The 22,091-nt window shown below is 41.8% G+C and overlaps 1 protein-coding gene across 1 annotated transcript; it reads left to right on the top strand.

Moving 5' to 3' along the window:
• The first annotated feature begins 219 nt into the window (after positions 1–219).
• On the top strand, positions 220–16,012 carry LOC308285944 (uncharacterized protein). Its single transcript, XM_080726881.1, has 6 exons — positions 220–686; positions 3,014–3,088; positions 3,190–3,294; positions 9,513–9,584; positions 14,509–14,634; positions 15,102–16,012. The coding sequence occupies exons 1-6, from the start codon at positions 482–484 to the stop codon at positions 15,416–15,418; spliced, it is 900 nt and encodes a 299-aa protein (XP_080583007.1). The 5' UTR covers positions 220–481; the 3' UTR covers positions 15,419–16,012.
• The last annotated feature ends 6,079 nt before the right edge of the window (positions 16,013–22,091 follow it).

Genomic DNA, 22,091 nt, shown 5'->3' on the forward strand with positions numbered 1-22,091 from the left:
TCCATTGTCTTGCCTGTGGACATGGCACATCCTTGCATTATGTGATTTGATGACAAATGCACACACGCACACGCACGCACGCACGCATGCACTCACTCACACACACACTCTCTCTCTGTCTGTGTCTCTCTGTCTCTCTCTCTCTCTCTCTCTCTCTCTCCCTCCCTCTCTCTCTCTCTCTCTCTCTCTCTCTCTCTCTCATTGGGGAAAAACGCATGAAGCACTACTGTATGTGTCTTCCAAAAACAATAAAAACTCATTCCTGCCCCTCCTGATCCAACCAATCAATGTTAGGTCTCTAAACACATTTCTCCACTCCTCCCTCCAGTGAAAACAATACAAAATACCAGGACAACTAAACTACACTACACAGTTGAGTTTCTTCTCTGTTTCTGTCTGTTGTCTGTCTGTCTACTGTACCTACCTACCTACATACCTACCTACCTACCTACCTACCTACCTACAGTGTGTGGGTCTCATCATGAAGAAGTGTGGAGCTTTGCTAGTGTTGCTGTTGTGTTGGTCAGAGTGTGGGGCTCAGTTCTCCACCATGGAACAGAGGATGACGCTCCTAGAGGCTAAAATGACCAATGTCATAAACCATGTGAACCTGGTACAAGAAGACGCGGGGAGGTTCGAGGACACTATTCAGGAGGAGCTGAACGTCACCAAACATAAGATGGAAGGTATGGCCAAATAAAATGCAGGTTAGCAACATGGTTAAAGGAGTAGTTCACCCCCAAAATGACTTTTCTTCTGTTCATTACTCATGCCACGGAGACTTGAGTTTCCATGGAGTGGGTAATCAATAGGAAAAAAAGTCATTTTGTGGGTGAACTACTCCTTTAAAACACTCAATGTGACGGTACAATTTGAAATGTGTTTAACATGTTTCATTGCTTATAAAGTAGCCTACTATAGTGTGTGTGTGTGTGTGTGTGTGTGTGTGTGTGTGTGTGTGTGTGTGTGTGTGTGTGTGTGTGTGTGTGTGTGTGTGTGTGTGTGTGTGTATATATATATATACATTCTCTCTCCATATCCGTCTGTCTGTCTGTCTGTCTCTCTCTCTCTCTCTCTCTCTCTCTCTCTCTCTCTCTCTCTCTCTCTCTCTCCTTGGATGGTTATGATCTGTGGGAAGTATGTGTCTCTGATGTCTTGATACAGTGTACAGCTGGTTAAGAAGTGTAGCTCAGTTTCCACTTCACATACTGTACACAGTCAGCCGTCTCTCAGTCTCACCGGGGAGTCTGTGAGAGGCGGCTCACTCAGAAATTACGAGTGCAGCTTCAAAGCCCGGCCCACAACACAGCCTTACAGATATGTATGTGAACAATCCGTCCTGACCCGCCGTGGGCGGTTGAAATCTGACCACATCAGTGTCGCCCTTAGGGCTTCTTACTGTCTGGTATTTGTTCTACACATTTTGTCCAAACCTCACGCAAAATCGGTACACAATATCTTTATAGTCATTCATATTCCATCCTGATTGGCTAACATTGGTTTCTTCACAGTAATATATGTGAAACTCTGCACGCATATTCCCACTAAGCGAGGAAGAAATGCCTCATGGTGGCGCTATAACAGGCCAGTACACGTTATTAGCTATAACTGCACCGATCTGCATGAAACACAATTGCATTCACACTCAGTAGAGGCCAAGGAAAAACCTTTGTCCTGCATTTTTTCCACATCTGCCACCCAGGAGGCTTTTCTTTTTACATTACTCCTACATTTTTGTTCAAAACTCATGCAAATCGGTGCACATTTTCTCTATAATAAACTCAGCACAACAAGAAACATTTGCCTACATTCGGTCCATTATATGATATCCCCCCTTTAATTATGCCGAATGGTATTGTGTTTGATATCATTGTTATCGTTGATGTGTCACCTTTACAACAAGGTACAGCTTGTAAGGACCTAACATTTGTGGAATGAGCAACACAGGCAAACGTGTGGGTAGCGTCCCTCCAAAAATGGTCAAAATGGCCTGGCAGGCCTGCAATACTGTTCTTTTGGTGTTTGCCTGTGTTGCTCATTCCACGAATGCCAGATTACAACCTGTACCTTGTTGTAAAGGTGACAAATCAGCAAGAACCGTGGAAGACTCGATATGGTATAAAACCCAATACAATTTGTTATTATTAAAGGGGAAATATAATTAATTATTAATTAGTTTCCTTTCTTTTTGTGCTGAGTTTAGTATTCAGAAAATTGCAGGTTCACAATAACCGACCTGACCTGGTGGAGAACTGTGCTCCGAGGAGCACTGTTTCTAGTTGGGTTTGTGTTTTACAACCTCGCCTTCAAATGCCACCAGTTAGAGATAAAAGAGACTGAGGGCTGGATTTGTCTAAAGGAGTAGTTCACCCCCAAAATGACTTATTTTCTATTGATTACTCACGCCAGGGAGACTTGAATTCAATAATACTTATTTGTATTTGTCGAATTCCTAAGACACAAATTTGATTATAGTAAATTTACCCCCACTGATTCCGGTTGGGAATCCAAATGCATTTGGGTCCCCATCCAGAATCAATGGGGAAACATTTATTGTAATCAAATGATTGTCTTAGGAATGCGACAAAAATCGAAATATTATTGAACTCAAGTCTCCATGGCGTGAGTAATCAATAGAAAAAAGTCATTTTGGGGGTGAACTACTCCTTTAAGTAGCAGCTCTTATAACTTAAAGGCCTGTCCATACTGACTCCGACCACCAAACTTTTCATCAGAGAGTTCCGACGTGCAACTTTACGAACTCTAATTCAGGGTAATGCTTTTCAGAAGTTGCGAGTGTCGTCATTTTGTAGTTGAACCGGAACCTTTCCGACAAAATGTTCGGTGGTCAGAGACAGTATGGACAGGCCTTTAAGTTAAGGCATAAGAGCTGCTACTTAAGACAATCAAAATAGACCCCAGAGGATCCACCATCCACTCAAATGAAACATCATGTGATTGTATTGATGTAATGTAATGTATTAATGCTAATTGCTAATTATTGTGATTTCAGCTCAGCTGTCCAGCGTAGAAACAAAGCTAGCTGCTAGTGTCAACCAAGTGGACGAACTGAAAGGACAAAATAAAGGTTGTATAATTATTATTTTTTTATCCAAAAATAGATTCATTGATTGATTGATTGATTGATTGATTGATTGATTGATTGATTGATTGATTATCTATCTTCAGAAATGGCTGTCAAATTGAGAGTCACAACAGCCGTGGTGGGACACCTGCAATTCAAACTGACTCTTGGTGAAGTTCAGGTGTTGGAATTGAAGAAAGAAAGTCAAGGTACTTTTACAGACACACGCACGCACGCACGCACGCACGCACGCACGCACGCACGCACGCACGCACATAATTACACATCACAAACTGCTCACAACAGATAATTAATTACACATCACAAACTGCTCACAACAGATAATTAATTACACATCACAAACTGCCTCCAGTGAGCCAGTCTGTGATAAAAAAAAAAAAAAAAAAAAACAAACATTAAAAGAAAATAATAATTGTATAAACACGGCCACGTCATGCATTAGAAGGACAACATCGTCTCCAGAAGCAGAGACGTCATGCATTAGAAGGACAACATCGTCTCCAGAAGCAGAGACGAGTGATTTCAATGAGTCAACAATTTCCGTTGCTCTTACTTACTTTATTACTACAAAGCCTACATTAACCACTTCAGCCCTGTTTACATTTGGGCCATAATAAAATAGCCGATCAATGTGTCACATTTTGGGCTTGTAGATCTGCTGTTTTCGTTTTTTTTGCGACCATAGTCAAGTAGTAACGGCTGCAGCCTGCGGGAAGGCGTCTGCGAGACCTGGGTCTGCAAACAGGTCTGCAGACGTCTGCAGACCCAGGTCAACCTCTCTACTGCTACCAGTGGCAGCCTTCGGAAATGCCAGTCAGTAGGGTCTGCAGACGGGCGGGGATATCTGGTGTCCTCTCTATTCTTATTATAACATGCTGCAGACAGGTCTGCACAGTGTATTGATTGATTGAATGAAGAATTAAGTACAGTTTCATTACAGCACAAATCACTCCTCTCCTCTCCTCTCAGCACAAATCACTGGTACAAGGTCAACTAAAAGGAGATCCTAGTAAGCCTCCTCTCCTCTCTCTCCCCTTCATCCTCTCCTCTCCTCTCTGTCCCCCTCATCCTCTCCTATCCATAAGTTATGGATATTGATTGATTGTATATTTTATTAGACAAAATGAAGAACAGTACAAGTAGCCTACAGTTATACACCCTGCCTAAAAGGAACACCCCAAATAAGTCATGTGGATGTGACTGGTTTTAGAATTAGATCTACAAATCATGTGGATGTGACAGGTGATGGATTTAGAGCTACAAATTATGGTATGGAACTGCCGATGGAATTAGATCTACAAATCATTTGGATGAGACTGGTTTTAGAATTAGATCTACAAATCATGTGGATGTGACAGGTGATGGATTTAGAGCTACAAATTATGGTATGGAACTGCCGATGGAATTAGATCTAAAAATCATGGGGATGGGACTGGTTTTAGAATTAGATCTACAAATCATGTGGATGTGACAGGTGATGGATTTAGAGCTACAAATTATGGTATGGAACTGCCGATGGAATTAGATCTAAAAATCATTGGGATGGGACTGGTTTTAGAATTAGATCTACCAATCATGTGTGTGTGTGTGTGTGTGTGTGTGTGTGTGTGTGTGTGTGTGTGTGTGTGTGTGTGTGTGTGTGTGTGTGTGTGTGTGTGAGAGTATGCATGTGTATGTGTGCATATACATGCGTGCGTGCGTCCATGTGTTCCCTGGACCACACTTTGAGAACCAGATAAATAGCCGATCTACAAGCTCACAAAGTTACACAGTGCAACTTATTGTGAGCTTGTAAATCATGTGAGACCACACGACACTTCCTCCTTCCGCTGTTCTAGGAAAGCCCCGAATCACTAGGGGGCAGTAAAAATGGGGTCTGCAGACGCGGGTCTGGTCTGCAGACGCGGCGTCTGCAGACCCACGTCTGCAGACTTCCCGCAGGCTGCAGCCGTTAGCTTCTCACCATAGTTGCCACGTTGTGACATCACCTTTTGTGACATCAACTTTTGTGACATCACCTTTTGTAACATCACCTGTTGTGACATCACCTTTTCTGACATCACCTTTTGTGACATCACCTGTTGTGACATCACCTTTTCTGACATCACCTTTTGTGACATCACCTTTTGTGACATCACCTTTTCTGACATCACCTTTTCTGACATCACCTTTCTGACATCACCTTTTCTGACATCACCTTTTCTGACATCACCATTTGTGACAAAATGTTCAGAAGAACCGCCAATCCAACCAATATGCCCATAAAAGGGGACAAGGACTGAGAGACGGTTACTGACACGCACAGACGCATGTCTGGGGTCTCACAGCACATGGTGGGTTTACAGACTCCAAATGGATAGCTACATTTTTTGAGCGGTGCAAACCACTCCTATGTTTCAGCCTTGTGTTAACCATGACGTCAGCACGGACCAATCAAAAGCTGTTCTGATCATGATGTCATGTGTTATAGGCAGGGCAAAGCGTGTAAAAACCTGATTAAAGGGTGCACCAAACTTTTCTCAATTGATTCTTATGTATTTTTTCCTGTAGAATCCATTTCTGCAATATACATTTTTATATCGTGCATAATTAATGAGATAATTTGCATTTTTGACTAATTATGCTAATTATCTCATTAATTATGCACAATACAACAATATACTTTGCAGAAATGGATTCTACGGGAAGAATTACATAAAGATCAACTGAGAAAAGTTTGGTAAACCCTTTTATCAATTTTTGATGAATTCTTTCCCGTTCTTTCTGCCCATGTGTCAAATTATTTGTAACATGGGTGGAAATGACAGGACAAACCCTATTTAAAAAATGATAAAAGGGTTTACCAAACTTTTCTCTGTTGATTCTTATGTATTTTTTCCTGTAGAATCCATTTCTGCAATATAGATTTTTGTATTGTGCATCATTAATGACTTAATTAGCATATTTGAAGCATATTTGACATATGAGGGGAAATAACAGGAAAAACCTATAACAATTTGATAAAAGGCTTTAACAAACTTTTCTCAGTTGATCCTTGTGTATTCTTTCCTATAGAATCCATTTCTGCTATGTATATTTTTGTATTGTGCATATTTAATGAGATAATTTGCATATTTGACACCGGGGGTCCTCCACCAGGGATATAAAAATAGATTCATTTTGATCAAATGTAAATATTCTGTGGCCTAATTGCTATAATTTTGTCTGCCTACAGCCAAATTATCCATACGCATATTTATTATACAATTATTAATAATAATAATAATAAAACTTTATTTGTATAGCACCTTTCATGACATGAAATGCAGCTCAAAGCGCTTTACAGAGCAGAAAATGAAGCACAAGTGCTTAACAGAGAAACAGTAAAATAAAATAAAAAATACAGAATAAAAAGAAATAATTAAAATTATTACAATTAAGCAGAGAAATAACAATTTCAGAACAGTGCGGACGTCAATTAGCAGCACAGGGATTTAAAAATTTAGCTAAAAGCAAGAGTAAAGAAATAGGTCTTGAGCTGTGCTTTAAAGCTATCCACAGAGGCTGCCTGTCTTAGGTGTAGTAGGAGTTTATTCCAAGCTGTCGGTAAGCAGAAAGCTGCTTCACCATATTTTTTATATTTCATTGTTGGCGCCTCAAGTAGGTCTGCACTAGAGGACCTGAGTGGGCGGGTTGGAACATATCTATGCAGGCAGTCATAGAGGTACGAAGGTGCCAGACCATTTAGAGCTTTATAAACAAGTAAAAGTATTTTAAAATCAATCCTAAAAACAACCGGGAGCCCATGTGTCAAATATGCAAATTATCTCCTTAAATATGCACAATACAAAAATGTACATAGCAGAAATGGATTGTACAGGAAAAAATACATAAGGATCAACTGAGAAAAGTTTGTTAAAGCCTTTTATCAATTTGTTATAGGTTTTTCCTGTTATTTCCGCTCATATGTCAAATATGCTAATTAACTCATTAACGATACACAATACAAAAATGTATATTGCAGAAATGGATTCTACAGGAAAAAATACATAAGGATCAACTGAGAAAAGTTTGTTAAACCCTTTTATCAAATTGTTATAGGTTTTTCCTGTTATTTCCCCTCATATGTAAAATATGCTTCAAATATGCTAATTAACTCATTAATGATGCACAATACAAAAATGTATATTGCAGAAATGGATTCTACAGGAAAAAATACATAATAATCAACAGAGAAAAGTTTGGTAAACCCTTTTATCATTTTTTAAATAGGGTTTGTCCTGTCATTTCCACCCATGTTACAAATAATTTGACACATGGGCAGAAAGAAGGGGAAAGAATTCATCAAAAATTGATAAAAGGGTTTACCACACATTTCTCAGTTGATCCTTATGTAATTCTTCCCGTAGAATCCATTTCCGCAAAGTATATTGTTGTATTGTGCATAATTAGTGAGATAATTAGCATAATTAGTCAAACATGCTAATTATCTCATTAATTATGCACACTATAAAAATGTATATTGCAGAAATGGATTCTACAGGTAAAAATATATAAGAATCAATTGAGAAAAGTTTGGTGCACCCTTTAATCAGGTTTTTACACGCTTTGCCCTGCCTATTAGGTGTTAAGCAAACAGAACAGACCAATTGAACGCAGTGGTGTAAAGTAACTAAGTACTTTTACTTAAGTACTATACTTAAGTACATTTTTTAGGTATTTGTACTTTACTTGAGTATTTCCAGTTATCAGTACTTTTACTTCTAATCCACTACATCTCGGATGCAAATATTGTACTTTTACTCCACTACAATTATTTGAAAACTTTAGTTACTATAGTTACTTTGCAGATATAAATTATAATATCATGAAACATACATAAACCACTTTACCCCTATTTTATACCATGGCTATTTGAAAATAGCCGATCTACAAGCTCACAACGTGTCGCATCGCGACGCGTTGTGAGCTTGTAGATCTGCTATTTTCAAACATTTTGTACTTTTACTTTTGGTACTTTAAGTACATTTTGATGCCAATACTTTCGTACTGTTACTCAAGTACATTTTGAATTCTGGACTTTTACTTGTAATGGAGTATTTCTACATTGCTGTATTGATACTTTTACTTAAGTATGAAATGTGAGTACTTTTTACAACACTGATTGAACGCCGGTTTGACCATAACGTCATGGACAGAGGCTTGCGATTGGTTCGGAAGCACGGACCAATGAAAAATTCAACTCATATGAGCTGAATATTATCTTTGATCTGAGATAGTAACCACACTTGCGCAGAAAAAAATAGAAGCTTCTTCTTGTCTATGGTCTATAATAAAACATGTACAGCATACAAAACCTTATATATAAACCGACCAGACCTCTAGTCTGACATCATACACAACGTCATGTTGATATCAACACATCTTATCAACACTGATTTGCACAGGCGTCCTTGCAGGAATTAGTTTGACCGCTCACTTCGACTTTTTCCTATGTTCTTAGCTGCTTCCCCTGCCATTACTGTACTTGCACAATGTACAGTTGTATGAAACAAAAACAAAAACTAATTCTGTAGAACCGCCGATCCAACCAACATGCCCATATCTCCATATACATGGATCGTGTATCAGGGATCTCCATATATGGGTAACTGGTCATATATTAATAATGAATTCCATCCTGTGCGAATTCCTTCCTGCGTGACCTCGCTCTCTGCCCTTAGGTGTCTTACTGATTACTCGAAGCCGGGTGGGGAGGTTCGGATCTCCTCCGTTACATATATATATAAGATCGTGGTAAGAGCAATCGTTTTGTCGTTCACCACACACCCCTACCACCACCTGGATCAATTCACTTAGATAGTCTCTTATCAGCGCACTTGTGTAATTCTGCGTAGTCACCATGAGATGGCGACAACAGCAATTCACTTGTGTAGTCGCTGACGTCACTTGTTTGCGACCCCTCTTTCTTTGTTTATCTACTAGCCCAGCTCAGCTGTGTTTAGCCATTAGCTTACTATGCCTAACTCTAACCCCAACCCTAACCTTAACCTCAGTAAAACTATGCCAAACCCTAACCCTAACCCTAACCTCCGTGGGGTGAGGCGCTATCATTCCTGGCGACGCTACGTTGTCGTTGTCGTTGTTGTGGATCAAAGCGACCGCTTGTTCCGCCCCGCGCCGCACAACGAGCCCTCCGGTTCTCGATCTAACTGATTCTCGATCTAGCGGTGACATATGCTTCAGCTGGTTTGGCAGACAGTTTGAGGAACCAATGAAGTCATCTGGTTTAAGAGCTTTTTAATACTGTTAATTGGTTCAATATTCTTCAACCAACACACAGATGTGATTCAATAACAAGAGACATGACGAAAGACTGAAAGCTAAATGTTTTTACCACCAAAGCAGAACTAATTTTCTTTTTCAGAAATGTCTGCCAAGCTCACTGCCAGCAAGACCCAGGTGGAAATCCTCAAAGACAGACTGAAAGTCATTGAAGGTAAATCATTTCAGAATAGATACTGTATGCATTTATCATTATGTAAGGTAAACACATCGAATGCAGAGAGACAGTGCAGGACCTCAGTAAAGGATCACAGGTAAACCAGGAAGCTACTGTAGCTTCTGTCTAAGCAATATAATATCAAACACATAATAATCTGTACACCATAGGGTGCCTGGTTAATTGCGACCGTAGGTCGCACTTACTACAGAAAGCTCCACCAGGTGTCCGTGCGTCAGTCAGTCAGTCCGTCCGTCACACGTCAGACGTCACACTTTTGCCCTGCTCATATCTCCGCAACCGTTGCCCCGATCCATGCCAGATTTTGCACACACACTCCTTACCTGCCAAACTACAACCTCCAAGGACCCCCGGAGTTCCAGGGACCCCCAGGTCCCTGGGGGACCCCCAGGTGTAAAAAAAATACCAAATGTGCAAAAATCACCAAATGACCACCCCCACGGGGCTGCTCACGGGGAATTCCCGGGGACCACCCACTCCTGCTACTCCAGAACGGATGCAAAAGTGGTGGCGCCCCCAGTGGAGGACCCCCTCCACTGAGGCTCACATAAAATGCCCTAACTCGGCCTAGGAGCGTCCGGGAGAGCCGGGGCCGGTACCTATTCGTCCGCCAAGGCAACGCGGAGACCCCACCCCTCATTTCTCACATGGCCCTCTTCTAGCGAGACCTACGGTCGCTTATCTCCCGATTAGGGAGTCTTACTGGTAATAATTAATCTAGCATATGTACTGCACCTGCTGCTGTTAATGAGTGACTTTCAATAAGCAAGGTAAAACACAAGGTAACACATCACATGCATAGAGACACAGTACAACATCTGTCTTTTTTCTTTAAACATCTGTTTATTAGAGTTTTCATTTTCATGTATATCGTCCATAACAAGTAATATTGCAGTAGTTGACAGATACAATGTGGACCATATGACATAAAAGTTGAAAAAAAACACCAATACAACAGTACATTTGAAAATACAAATAACTTAAAACATAACATCTGTCTAAAGTAAACAATACAATATCAAAATATATATAGCCTATCTGTACATTGAACATGTGGAAAATTGCCCAGGAAGAGTCTAGGATCTGCGGAGCGTTGTCCAGGGTGTTTTAGGGAAGGGAGAAGAGTCTGGGACGCGTGGAGCGTCGTCCAGGGTGTTTTAGGGAAGGGAGAAGAGTCTGGGACGCGTGGAGCGTCGTCCAGGGTGTTTTAGGGAAGGGAGAAGAGTCTGGGACGCGTGGAGCGTCGTCCAGGGTGTTTTAGGGAAGGGAGAAGAGTCTGGGACGCGTGGAGCGTCGTCCAGGGCGTTTTAGGGAAGGGAGAAGAGTCTGGGACGCGTGGAGTGTTGTCCAGGGTGTTTTAGGGAAGGGAGAAGAGTCTAGGATCTGTGGAGCGTTGTCCAGGGTGTTTTAGCGAAGGGAAAAGAGTCTGGGACATTTTAGGGAAGGGAGAAGAGTCCAAGACATGTGGAGCAGTGTCCAGCATGTTTTAGGGAAGGGAGAAGAGTCTTGTTGTCCAGGGTGTTTTAGGGAAGGGAGAAGAGTCTTGTTGTCCAGGGTGTTTTAGGGAAGGGAGAAGATTCTAGGCTTTTGTTGCACTGTATTGTCCAGTTGTTTGAGGGTTGAATGTTTAATGGATCACAATGGAAACAAGCTTTTGGCCTTTTTGTGTCCCATTCATTTGGTGTGTTTAGTCAGGGGATGTTATTACAATCTGTGAATAAATTCCTTACCAATACATTACTTCTCCACTGTGTTTGTAAAGGTCTAGTACAGGGGTTCACAAACTCTTTTTGGCTCAGGGCACCCCTATAAATATTTCTTTCCTCCGAGGCACCCCTACATTATATTCATAATTTTCACTCCCAGCTTTGCATTTAATTGAGTAAATCAGAATTGCGTTGTACAATCAAATTAATTCACCTAAGGGGAAACATTAGATAATAGCCATTTTGGTTAGAACTGAAATTAACTTTGTACTTAAAATTATACAAAATATTATTTATAAGTGTTCAAATTAATTTGAAATATTATCTCATGGTACCCCTGGACTGCCGTCATGGCACCCCAGGGTGCCCTGTCACCCACTTTGAAAAGCCCATGTCTAGTAACACATCGAATAAAGTTTGAAATTCAATTTCCCAGGGGGAATTGTTGAGAGCTGCTGAAAGTTTGGGTCCTTATATATAGCCTATAGAAGAAAAAAATACAAAAAGAAAATGTGCTTTAAGTAGCATGTGAGGGATCAAACTATGTTTTTTTTCATGATTCTGAATCCATTGCATTTCATTTGTTTTGCAAGAAAAACACTCCTTGGGCTAAAAACGGGCCCAGAAAAAAATGGTTTGTTTTAGAGATGTCACGATTCGATAAAGGGATCGGGGATCGGGTCCGATTTCGTTGTTTTCAAAAGATCAGAGATCGGGGGGATTTTTTTTTTTTTTTTTAAGAAGGGTACCCCTGGAGAAAAATAGTTGAGTGTCATGCCTTTCTAATTTTAGTCCAAGGGAGGATCAGCAAATTTTTTTTTCGAGTCCAAGGGGAGGGTCATACCAGTTTTTATTAATAACATAGTCTGTTTTTATCTGCAGACACAGGTCTCCACTAGGTCAGGAAGGTTATTGTGGCCTCCTGGTGGCGTTATAGGCCATTGTGAAAATTGTGCGAGGTCTTCTTCAGCCTTTCATGGCATGATTTTGTTCCAAAAAACTGTTTCGCAGAAGTCGACCTGATGGTGGCGCTATAACAGGACAATGTCAAAAGGGTGGCATTTGTTCCTTGACCTAGTGGGAATGTGTGTGCAAAGTTTCACGGAAAGCGCAAGCTGCATTCATGATTTGAGGCATTTTGTTTACAACGGACGAATCCTGGCATCTTTGGAAGGCAATGTTAACCAATCAGGATGGAATATGAAATATCAGACAGATCCGTCTTGATCACATGACAATAGAGATACTGTGTACAGATTTGTGTGATTTTTTGGATAAAATCTGAAGGAGTAATATCCAAAAATGTGTTTTACATAAGTCGGCCTCCTGGTGGCGCTATAAAAGGCAGTTGTGAAAAATGCAGGGCAAAGGTTTTTCCTTGGCCTCTAGTTTGCATACTGTGACGGTCGCCGCGGCGATCGTTATATTATTATTACTATTATTATTCGTCTCGTAATTAACATCCCAATGCAGTCGGAGAGTGGTCTGGCTGAGGGGGGGCCCGTCCAGCCCAGTCACAGAGCAGCAGGAGTCGGACGACGCCCCGCTGTGCGGAAATAAAAGCCGTCCATGCCATGCCGCTCGTCGAGACATCTCCCCACTGACCCGGCTGTGTTGTTGTTTTTGCTTTGTTTGGTGTTTTAGTTTCAGTCCTTCGGAAAGGCTGCCTTCTGGTTACGTTTGTTAAATCTCCTTATTTATTATTACCCTAGTGTTGTTTCGTTCTGTTGTGTTAAGCCTTTTATTTCGTTATCTGTTGTTTATTTATTTGGTTATTAGTGTCAACTCTAGACCGAACAGCGGCCCTCGCGCCGCTGTTCTCCTCCTCAACTCTTAGAGCTCGTCAGCCATTTGGCTACAGTCTTACGACTTGTTCTAAACGTTCACTTTATTTATTAGCAACATCTAAAGTTCCTGACAGAGTATTTAACATCTATTTTCCTACCTTTGAATATTGTTAATGAAAAGAAACGCTTCTGTAACCTCACTATTTTCTACTGAATATGTAATAAAACCATCTATTTTTGCATTCTGGTGTAATAGTGAATACGTTCTGACCTATCTGAGCCGTGGGTCATAACACATACAAAGTTTTACACTGATCAGTGGAGTTAAAGGTAACAACATGAATCGGCCTGTTATAGCGCCACCATAAGGCTGATTTGAAGAAATCTAAGTGGCATTTCTTCATCTGCCTTTTGGGAATGTGCGTGCACAATTTCACCAAAATTGCACACAGTGTTCATGTGAAAAATCGAGTTCTGAATTGGCATCCAGGGAGTGTGTGTGTGCATTGTTTGGCTGAGACCGGGGCAACGGACGCATGCACGCACATGGACGGACAGGGGCGAAAACTCCCTATGCCTTCGGCCTGGTGGAGACAATAAAATAAAATAAAAAATATTAAAGAATATACTTATTGTCACATTTTAATATCAAAATATATCGTAGCACAACATTGTGACACCCCTAGGGAGCGTTCATCCTTTTTCGTTTATCTCTTGGGGAGGGTCATTGAATTCTATTTACAGTCATGGGGAGGGTCATGGCATTTTATATCAGGGCACATATACATTTTCTCCAGGGGTACCCTTCTTTACCTGTCCCTTAGGTCCGACTGAGTCTGAACTGCATGTATAATACATGCACTTGCTCCATTTCCAAGTCTCTGTCAGCTCAGATGTGAGCTTTGTGCAGGCCAGGGCCAAGCCCCCAGAACCCTGGGGGCTTGGCCCTGAAACCAAAAGGACATGTTGGCCGTTTTGAGGTACTGCAGTTGGGTCTACTCACATGAACGCGCGTCTAGGCTTCTTTGTATTGACGCGCGTTCATACCGGAAGTGCTCGTTCATGAAGCGCGTCCATGAACACAAATTATGACGCAAAACGCGTCACAGTAGACCCACTACGTCACGGTTTTACTCCCCGGAAGGAGGGGTGAAAACGCCTCATGCGCTGGGTGAGCAACTCAATGCAAGTGGACGGGCGGGGATATTTGTGTCCTCTCTATTCTTATTATAACTCTATGGCCAGGGCAGGCACAATCATCTCTCTCTCTCTCTCTCTCTCTCTCTCTCTCTCTCTCTCTCTCTCTCTCTCTCTCTCTCTATGTGTGTGTGTTAATACATTTGATTGGTTTAATAGTATAATATAAGTTTTCTAACAAATGTGTTGATAATGCTCCTGTGTTGACAGACAAACCAAAGGTAGCCTTCTCTGCTGGTCTGGGTGTAGGATCATTTGGACCATATCATTCTACAACCACTCTGGTCTACTCTAGAGTTCACACTAACATCGGCAACGCATACAATCCATCTACAGGTAAGCATAGGGATTACCAGGTTAATTCACTTACACAATCAATTATCTCTCATTAACTAATAACACAATACAGACACAGTATGTATCATCAGGCTATCAGACATATTGAGATGTGGACTACTGTCCAGCTGTGTGTCCAGTGAAACTCATCTGCTACAACATATCAACATATCTATCTAAGCTAAGAATGACATTGTGGTTGAAACCATCATCTTGTCCACAATTAAGGGAGAACAATACATTCACACACCTGTACTAATATTAGTTGTGTGTGTGTGTGTGTGTGTGTGTGTGTGTGTGTGTGTGTGTGTGTGTGTGTGTGTGTGTGTGTGTGTGTGTGTGTGTGTGTGTGTGTGTGTGTGTGCGTGCGTGCGTGCGTGCGTGCGTGCGTGCGTGCGTGCGTGCGTGAATGCATATGTGCTTACCTGCGTGCGTGCATGCATGCGTGTACATGTTCTCTCATATAGGCGTCTTTTCAACACCAGTCAAAGGAGTCTACTTCTTCAGGTTTACAGCAGCTCAGGGTAAACCATCACACTATGTGTGCATCATGCTGTATAAGAATGGACAGAGACTCATGTGGAACTGTGGATACAGTAGTCATACTGGCAATCAGATGGTACATGTATCTAATGGCATGGTGTTGGAGCTGGAGCGAGGGGACACAGTTTACCTGAGTTTACCTTCTAGTGGGATCTTCAGTGGTACTCAGCTCACACGCAGGCTCTATGACGATAATGACAATCACAACACATTCTCTGGGTTTCTGCTCTACACTCTGTAAGGATAAACTCAAGCAAATACTCAAATTCTAAAGTACAAATTACAAAGTGCATTTGATATCATTGCATTGCTCTGTTGAAATTCAGAACATTTCTCAGAAATAAAGCAAAATAAAATGATAATGATAAAATCTGAAATGTTCCAAAATTAAGGTGTGTGTGGATGTGAAAATTGCAGATCTACAACACTTGTGAGGGTTGTCCCTAGTCTCAAAAGTACAATATTTCTATTGGAAATGTAGAGGAGAGAAAGTTATGTGCTCGCTAAAATGATGGTAATAAAATGATAATTAAATACTGCTAAATGATGACTCATGTTCTGATCTATACTATGTAACAGTGGTTCTCAAAGTGGGGCCCAGGGACCCCAAGGGGTCCTCGAGGGGGTTCCAGGGGGTCCCCAGCAAAATGAGTTAATATTGCATAAACAATCTGTTTAATCACTTCAACCGTACACACATCGGCTATCTGACAATAGCTGATCTACAAGCTCACAACATGTAGCGATGCGACTCGTTGCGAGCTCATAGATCTGCTTTAAAAATAAAAGAGATTTGGGATATTTTTGAAACATTTTAACAACACAAATCTTGGACGGGTGGTCCACGGGGGTCCAGGGCCAAACAGCCTCATTTGGGGGTCCACGGGGGTCCAAACAGCCTCATTTGGGGGTCCACGGGGGTCCAAACAGCCTCATTTGGGGGGTCCACGGGGGTCCAAACAGCCTCATTTGGGGGTCCACGGGGGTCCAAACAGCCTCATTTGGGGGTCCACGGGGGGGCCAAACAGCCTCATTTGGGGGTCCACGGGGGTCCAAACAGCCTCATTTGGGGGTCCACGGGGGTCCAAACAGCCTCATTTGGGGGTCCTTGAGGTGAAAAGGTTTGAGGACCACTGCTGTGTAACCCTGCTACTGGCAGTGGAGGAAATGTAAAGTACATTTACTCAAGTAGTATTAGATTACTATTTACAGATACTTTTACTTACCTTTTTGTATAAAACAATGCAATACTTTTTTATTATTATTTTGTATTCATTTTATTTAAATGGCCTGCCCATAACATCCATGGCCAATATATCACTGTCCAATGAAATGGACAGTGAAATAAGTGGAACATCTTATTTTGCTCTATTAGCATAAGACATCCAATGTCCTACATTTCTGGTGTGAGATGGAACGAGGGACCCCCACAAAAAGACCACACCAAATATCTGTGAACGCATAATGTGTCCTTTAGTTTAGGTTTGAGCACCTGCCCCCTCACTGCTCTCTGTACGGCCCTGTTTGAGCACCTGCCCCCTCACTGCTCTCTGTACGGCCTTGTTTGAGCACCTGCCCCCTCACTGCTCTCTGTACGGCCCTGTTTGAGCACCTGCCCCCTCACTGCTCTCTGCACGGCCCTGTTTGAGCACCTGCCCCCTCACTGCTCTCTGTACGGCCCTGTTTGAGCACCTGCCCCCTCACTGCTCTCTGTACGGCCCTGTTTGAGCACCTGCCCCCTCACTGCTCTCTGTACGGCCCTGTTTGAGCACCTGCCCCCTCACTGCTCTCTGTACGGCCCTGTTTGAGCACCTGCCCCCTCACTGCTCTCTGCACGGCCCTGTCTCAGAAGGACAATATTCCTATCATTTTCCATACTTTTTACTCTAAAGCAATTATAGTTGAAAGCTTTAGATACTTTGTTGCTGCTTGTTTTATACTTTCAATATTCCTAATCAAACGTTTATCCTGTACAGTAGACCTGCAATTTATTAAAACACTTTGAGAAATGTCTACATTGTGCTGTTACTACTTTTAATCAATGTGAGTATTTCTACCAGCACTACTGGTAATCAATGTGAGTATTTCTACCAGCTCTACTGGTAATCAATGTGAGTATTTCTAGCAGCACTACTGGTACCATATACTTTAAAGAGCTTCCATAATGCTCATATTCATCATCTGTCAATAAATAAAAACATATTCAAAAGCACTGTGTCTATTGTATGTTTGACTGATTATGTTTAACACTGTATTGATACATCTAGAACAGTGGTTCTCAACCAGTGGTCCGGGGACCACCAGTGGTCCTGGAGGGGGTTCCAGGTGGTCCCCAGCTAAATGATGGAGAGTTGGTAACCAAATGGACCCTCATAGATCTTTAACTCTTGACAGTGTAAATGAAACCAAATGGACCCCTACGGGTCTATTTGGTTTCATTTTACGCTCTCAAGAGTTACATTATTGTTAAACATCAGCATATTCTTAATTTACAAGACGTCTACACGATTACAGAATGTAGAATAATTGTTATTGTGATGGTTTTCCTGTTATCTCTCCTATGGCACCACATCAATACAGTATGAATTGTGGACTAAATCCTATCCAACAATAACTAAATATTATAAGTGTTGAGTGTGAGAGGCTGTAGGCCTGCATCTCATTAAACTCAATGCCAAGTGCCAAAATGGCTCCAAGGTAGATGTGCCATGATTTTGTATGTTTTTCTTTACTATGCAATGAAAAAAAGTTTTTTTTTCCCCCCACAGAAACAGACACAGTTGTTGTGATTCAGTGGCAAAAAATGTTTTCAATCAGACAAATGGTTCCAGAGATAGAGCTGTTTGAATCAAAAAAAGTGTCCATCCACTAGAATGAACACACATTTTCTCAATCAGCTAAACGAGGGAGCCAACACACAAACAGAGAAAAGCATCTCTCTGATCTCAGGTCATTTTGACATCTTTAAAAAAAAAAATATATATATATATATTATAGCCTTTGATCTAAAGACGTCAAAGACGTCATTGGCACACAGGGCCCATTGAAAAAAGCAGTCATGAGACCAGTAGCGCAGATCCAATAAATGCATAGGGGGGGACCTGCGCGCGCGTGCGCGCGGAGCGCGCGTGCGCGCGGAGCGCACGCGCCCGATTTCGTTTTTTTTTGCATGCAGAGATCGGTTTTCGGGCAGTTTTACCCCCTCATTTTCCTTCAGATACAGGCATTAACGGTTTTATGATGTATTATTTATTTACATTAAACAGTCCTCTCGTCATAACCAACGTTTCTTTCATGTTTCTATGGTTAACTTTTTACCTCAAGAACGCCGACTATAGCAGCAATTTGGCACAGCGACCGTTCATCACTCATAACACTGGCCACAATAAAATACAGTATCCCTACTCAGAACTCAGAAGCATGACAGCCGCTCAGCCGTCAGAACACTGAACACACAATACAATAATACAGTCCACAAGCAGTTGGCACAGGTTAGAACAGGCCGCCAGTCCAGAACACAATACGGTATAAATGTCATTCATTACCCGGCTTCCTCCTCCCCCTCCTCCTGTCCTCCGGCTCCAGTCCTCTCGTCACACAGACACAGCCCAAGTAACAACAAAGTAGACTAATCCTTTAGCTTCCTTGTCCGGCCAGGGTGGCAACAAAAACAAAGTAATCCTTTCCTTGTCCAGGGTGGCGGAATTCCTTATTAACTATTTGAAATGGCAGAACCAAAGTTATACATATTGTGTTCTATTGAGTTTGAGCTGCAGCAGCAGGAAGTTCTCTTCCTTCTGTCGTTCCTTCTGTCGCTTTCATTTCTTGTTGCCAGATTTTGCGAGAGAAACAAGCAGCCAGCTATATGAAAACCACCCTGGAATATTGTGGTTTTTATATAGCTGGCTGCTTGTTTCTAAGAACTTGGCAACACAGACCAAACCATTTTGCAGGAAAACAGAGGGGTGTTCTCATATAATAGCATCTATAAATCATTCAAAAAGCATCTTCGATCGTGTTTAGTGCATGATTTCAGAATTTAGACCACTATGTCCCTGACTGGGGGGGACAGGGGGTCTTCTGGAAGTGAATGGAGGGGACGAAATTGAACCTGGAAGGTGACAAAAACACCTTGTCCCCCCCGCCATTTGCGCCTATGCATGAGACGTCATTGGCAAGTTAACAAGTTAGCTCTGTACTTGGTCTGCTCTTTTATCCCTCTAGACCAAAACTAGCAGCGTGAGACGTTGTGTGCTTGTAGATCTGTTATTTCTGGCCAATGTTGCCCTCAGAATAGGGATTCTAGGGTTCAAGTGGTTATGTAACTCTGAGGACCCCCATAGGGGTCTCGGACCCCCTGTTGAAGACCCCTGCGCTACGCCGAATGCTAACACCACATTCTGCATCTCAACAGGGCTTTGACACATATCTTTGAGCGTGCTCGCCGCTCCAGTGGATGACTGTGTGTGTATGTGGGGATAATAAGTATTTGATTTCTCCTTTACATAGAATGGAGAAAATGTCAGAATGGAGAGGTCTGCATTTTTCCTTTTATTCATTGGACAATATAATGCTTTTGAGGATTATTCAATCTTCACGTGACATCAATACAATTCTTCGAGAACAGTATTTACTTGCACTAGGGCATTAACGGAAAAGTCGACAAGTCGACTCAGTCGACTTCATTACACAAGTCGACTCCCACCAGAGAAAGTCGAATAAAAAACTTTCTATTGTGAAAATAGCGCCACCATCACATAATGTTAATACAACATCATTTCATGTCATCTGTATTTAGTTCATTTATGTTTTTTACATTGATTTACTTTTGTGCGACAGACTTGTATGATGAAGCAGGGCTTTACTTGGTGAAAAAAAAAACTACAAACTTGAAACTTGGAGATACAAGGTTTCTGCCCGACAGTGACGATATGCCTTCTTGGGAGTGAGACTGTGTTACACCTGGGGGCTCCCGCTGGCCTACTGGTCCAGGCGCATACCATATAGGCATTGATGCCTGACGCAGTTGCCGGTTCGATTTCCGATCCGGACGACCTTTGCCGCATGTCCGCATGTCACTCCCTGTATCTCCCCCCATAGTCAGTCCTATCATTAAAGGCATAAAAGCCCAAAAACAAATCTTTAAAAAAAAAAGATAACTGTGTTGCACCATGATACATCAAATAAAAAGGAGGGGAGAAAACAACATTAGAGAACAAGGAATGAGAGAACATGGAAAGAAAACTAAAAGCTATAAAATGAAATCAATTTGAGACGTTATTTTTAGGCAAGGTGTTTAACTGTACTTCTATTGACTATACTTGTACTGTTCTCCATTTTTGTCTAATAAAATAATCAATCAATCAATCAAAAAGTACTGAGCACTGAGAAATGGGGATCAAAGTACAACATCAGGTCATTCACCTCAGGGTTCCTTGAGGGGGTTCAAGGGGGTCCTGAGCTAAATGAGTTAACAGTCTATGTCCATATAACTGTAACTGTGGTCCCACTTCCCAGAAGTGACATACATTTCCTGTTATTCCAAATTCCTTTTCCCAGAGCTTTGTTTTATTGGAGCAGCAGATTTGAACAGGAACTGTCCATAACCGCCAATCTGACCTCCGCTCCTGCATGTCCCAAATAATGGCCCGTTTCTCATTGAACATGAATTGCTAGGGTGCGTCAACCGCCTCCCGCCTGAAAGGGGCTTTAGGCAGAAATGCCCAGCAGAACCCAGCAGCCCTCATAGCATAGAGTGGTAAAAAGTGTCAAGGTCACTATAGGCTATAAGTCTGGAGGGTTTAATGATAATAATAATACATTTTATTTGTAATGCACTTTTCATTCTCAGGGAATCTAGGAGTGCTACATTGCAAAGAAACCCATAATCAATAATCAATAATACTAGAAGCTCGGCCACCCTCTAGGTCGGGGACTGGCATACTCGGGAATGATGTAAATAGGGAATGAATGTCCCACCTTTCAATGCAATCCCAATTTGTCATAGGTCCCGTTTTGACCATATGTTTACCTGTGTGCATTTATGCCCATACGATATGGAGATATCTGTATCTGTCTGTGTGCGTCCATTGTATGCCCATATATGGAGATCTCTGTATCTGTCTGTCTGTGACCATTTTATGCCCATATATGGAGATCTCTGTATCTGTCTGTGTTCCTTTTATGCCCGTATGGAGATCTCTGTATCTGTCCATGTCCCTTTATGGCCCATTATCCTAAAGGAGATCACTATAAACAACGTTGTCAGTAATGCCCTTGTCATTATCCACAATGAAAATGTTTACAGCGCTGGCTCTCTTTTCCCCTGGTCTTATGTCTTATGTCTGTCTCCTCCGTCTGCTCCTCAGCCAACTCAGATCTCCACTGATTCTTGTTCTCTTCAGCAAATGCTGTACAGTCATCGAAATCTGTATAATTCAAGTCATCCTCCGAGTCACACACTTGTGTCAGTGTGATGTCAGTGTGATGTAAAACGGATATGTGCCCATATATGGAGATCTCTGTATCTCTCAGTCCTTGTCCCCTTTTATGGGCATATTGGTTCAACTGAAAAATGTTGTTTTGTACAACTGTACATCATGCAAGTACAGTAACGGCAGGGGAAGTACAGTAGCCAAAGATCTGAGCTATCTGCGTGCGAAAGTTGGAGTCTGTAGAACCAACCATGTGCTGTGAGACCTCTTTCATGTGATTCGGGCCAATTCAGCCTCTGCTTCAATTAGTAGTCAGGATCCCCTTTTATGGGCATATTGGTTGGATTGGCCGTTCTACTGAAAAATAAGTACAGTAACAGCAGGGGAAGTAGCTAAGAACGTAGGCAAAGATCTGAGCTATCTGTGTGCGAAAGTTGAAGTCTGCAGAACCAACCATGTGCTGTGAGACCTCTTTCATGT

Source organism: Nannobrachium achirus (assembly GCF_963921795.1).
Source record: "Nannobrachium achirus genome assembly, chromosome: 5".
Lineage (NCBI taxonomy): Eukaryota > Metazoa > Chordata > Actinopteri > Myctophiformes > Myctophidae > Nannobrachium > Nannobrachium achirus.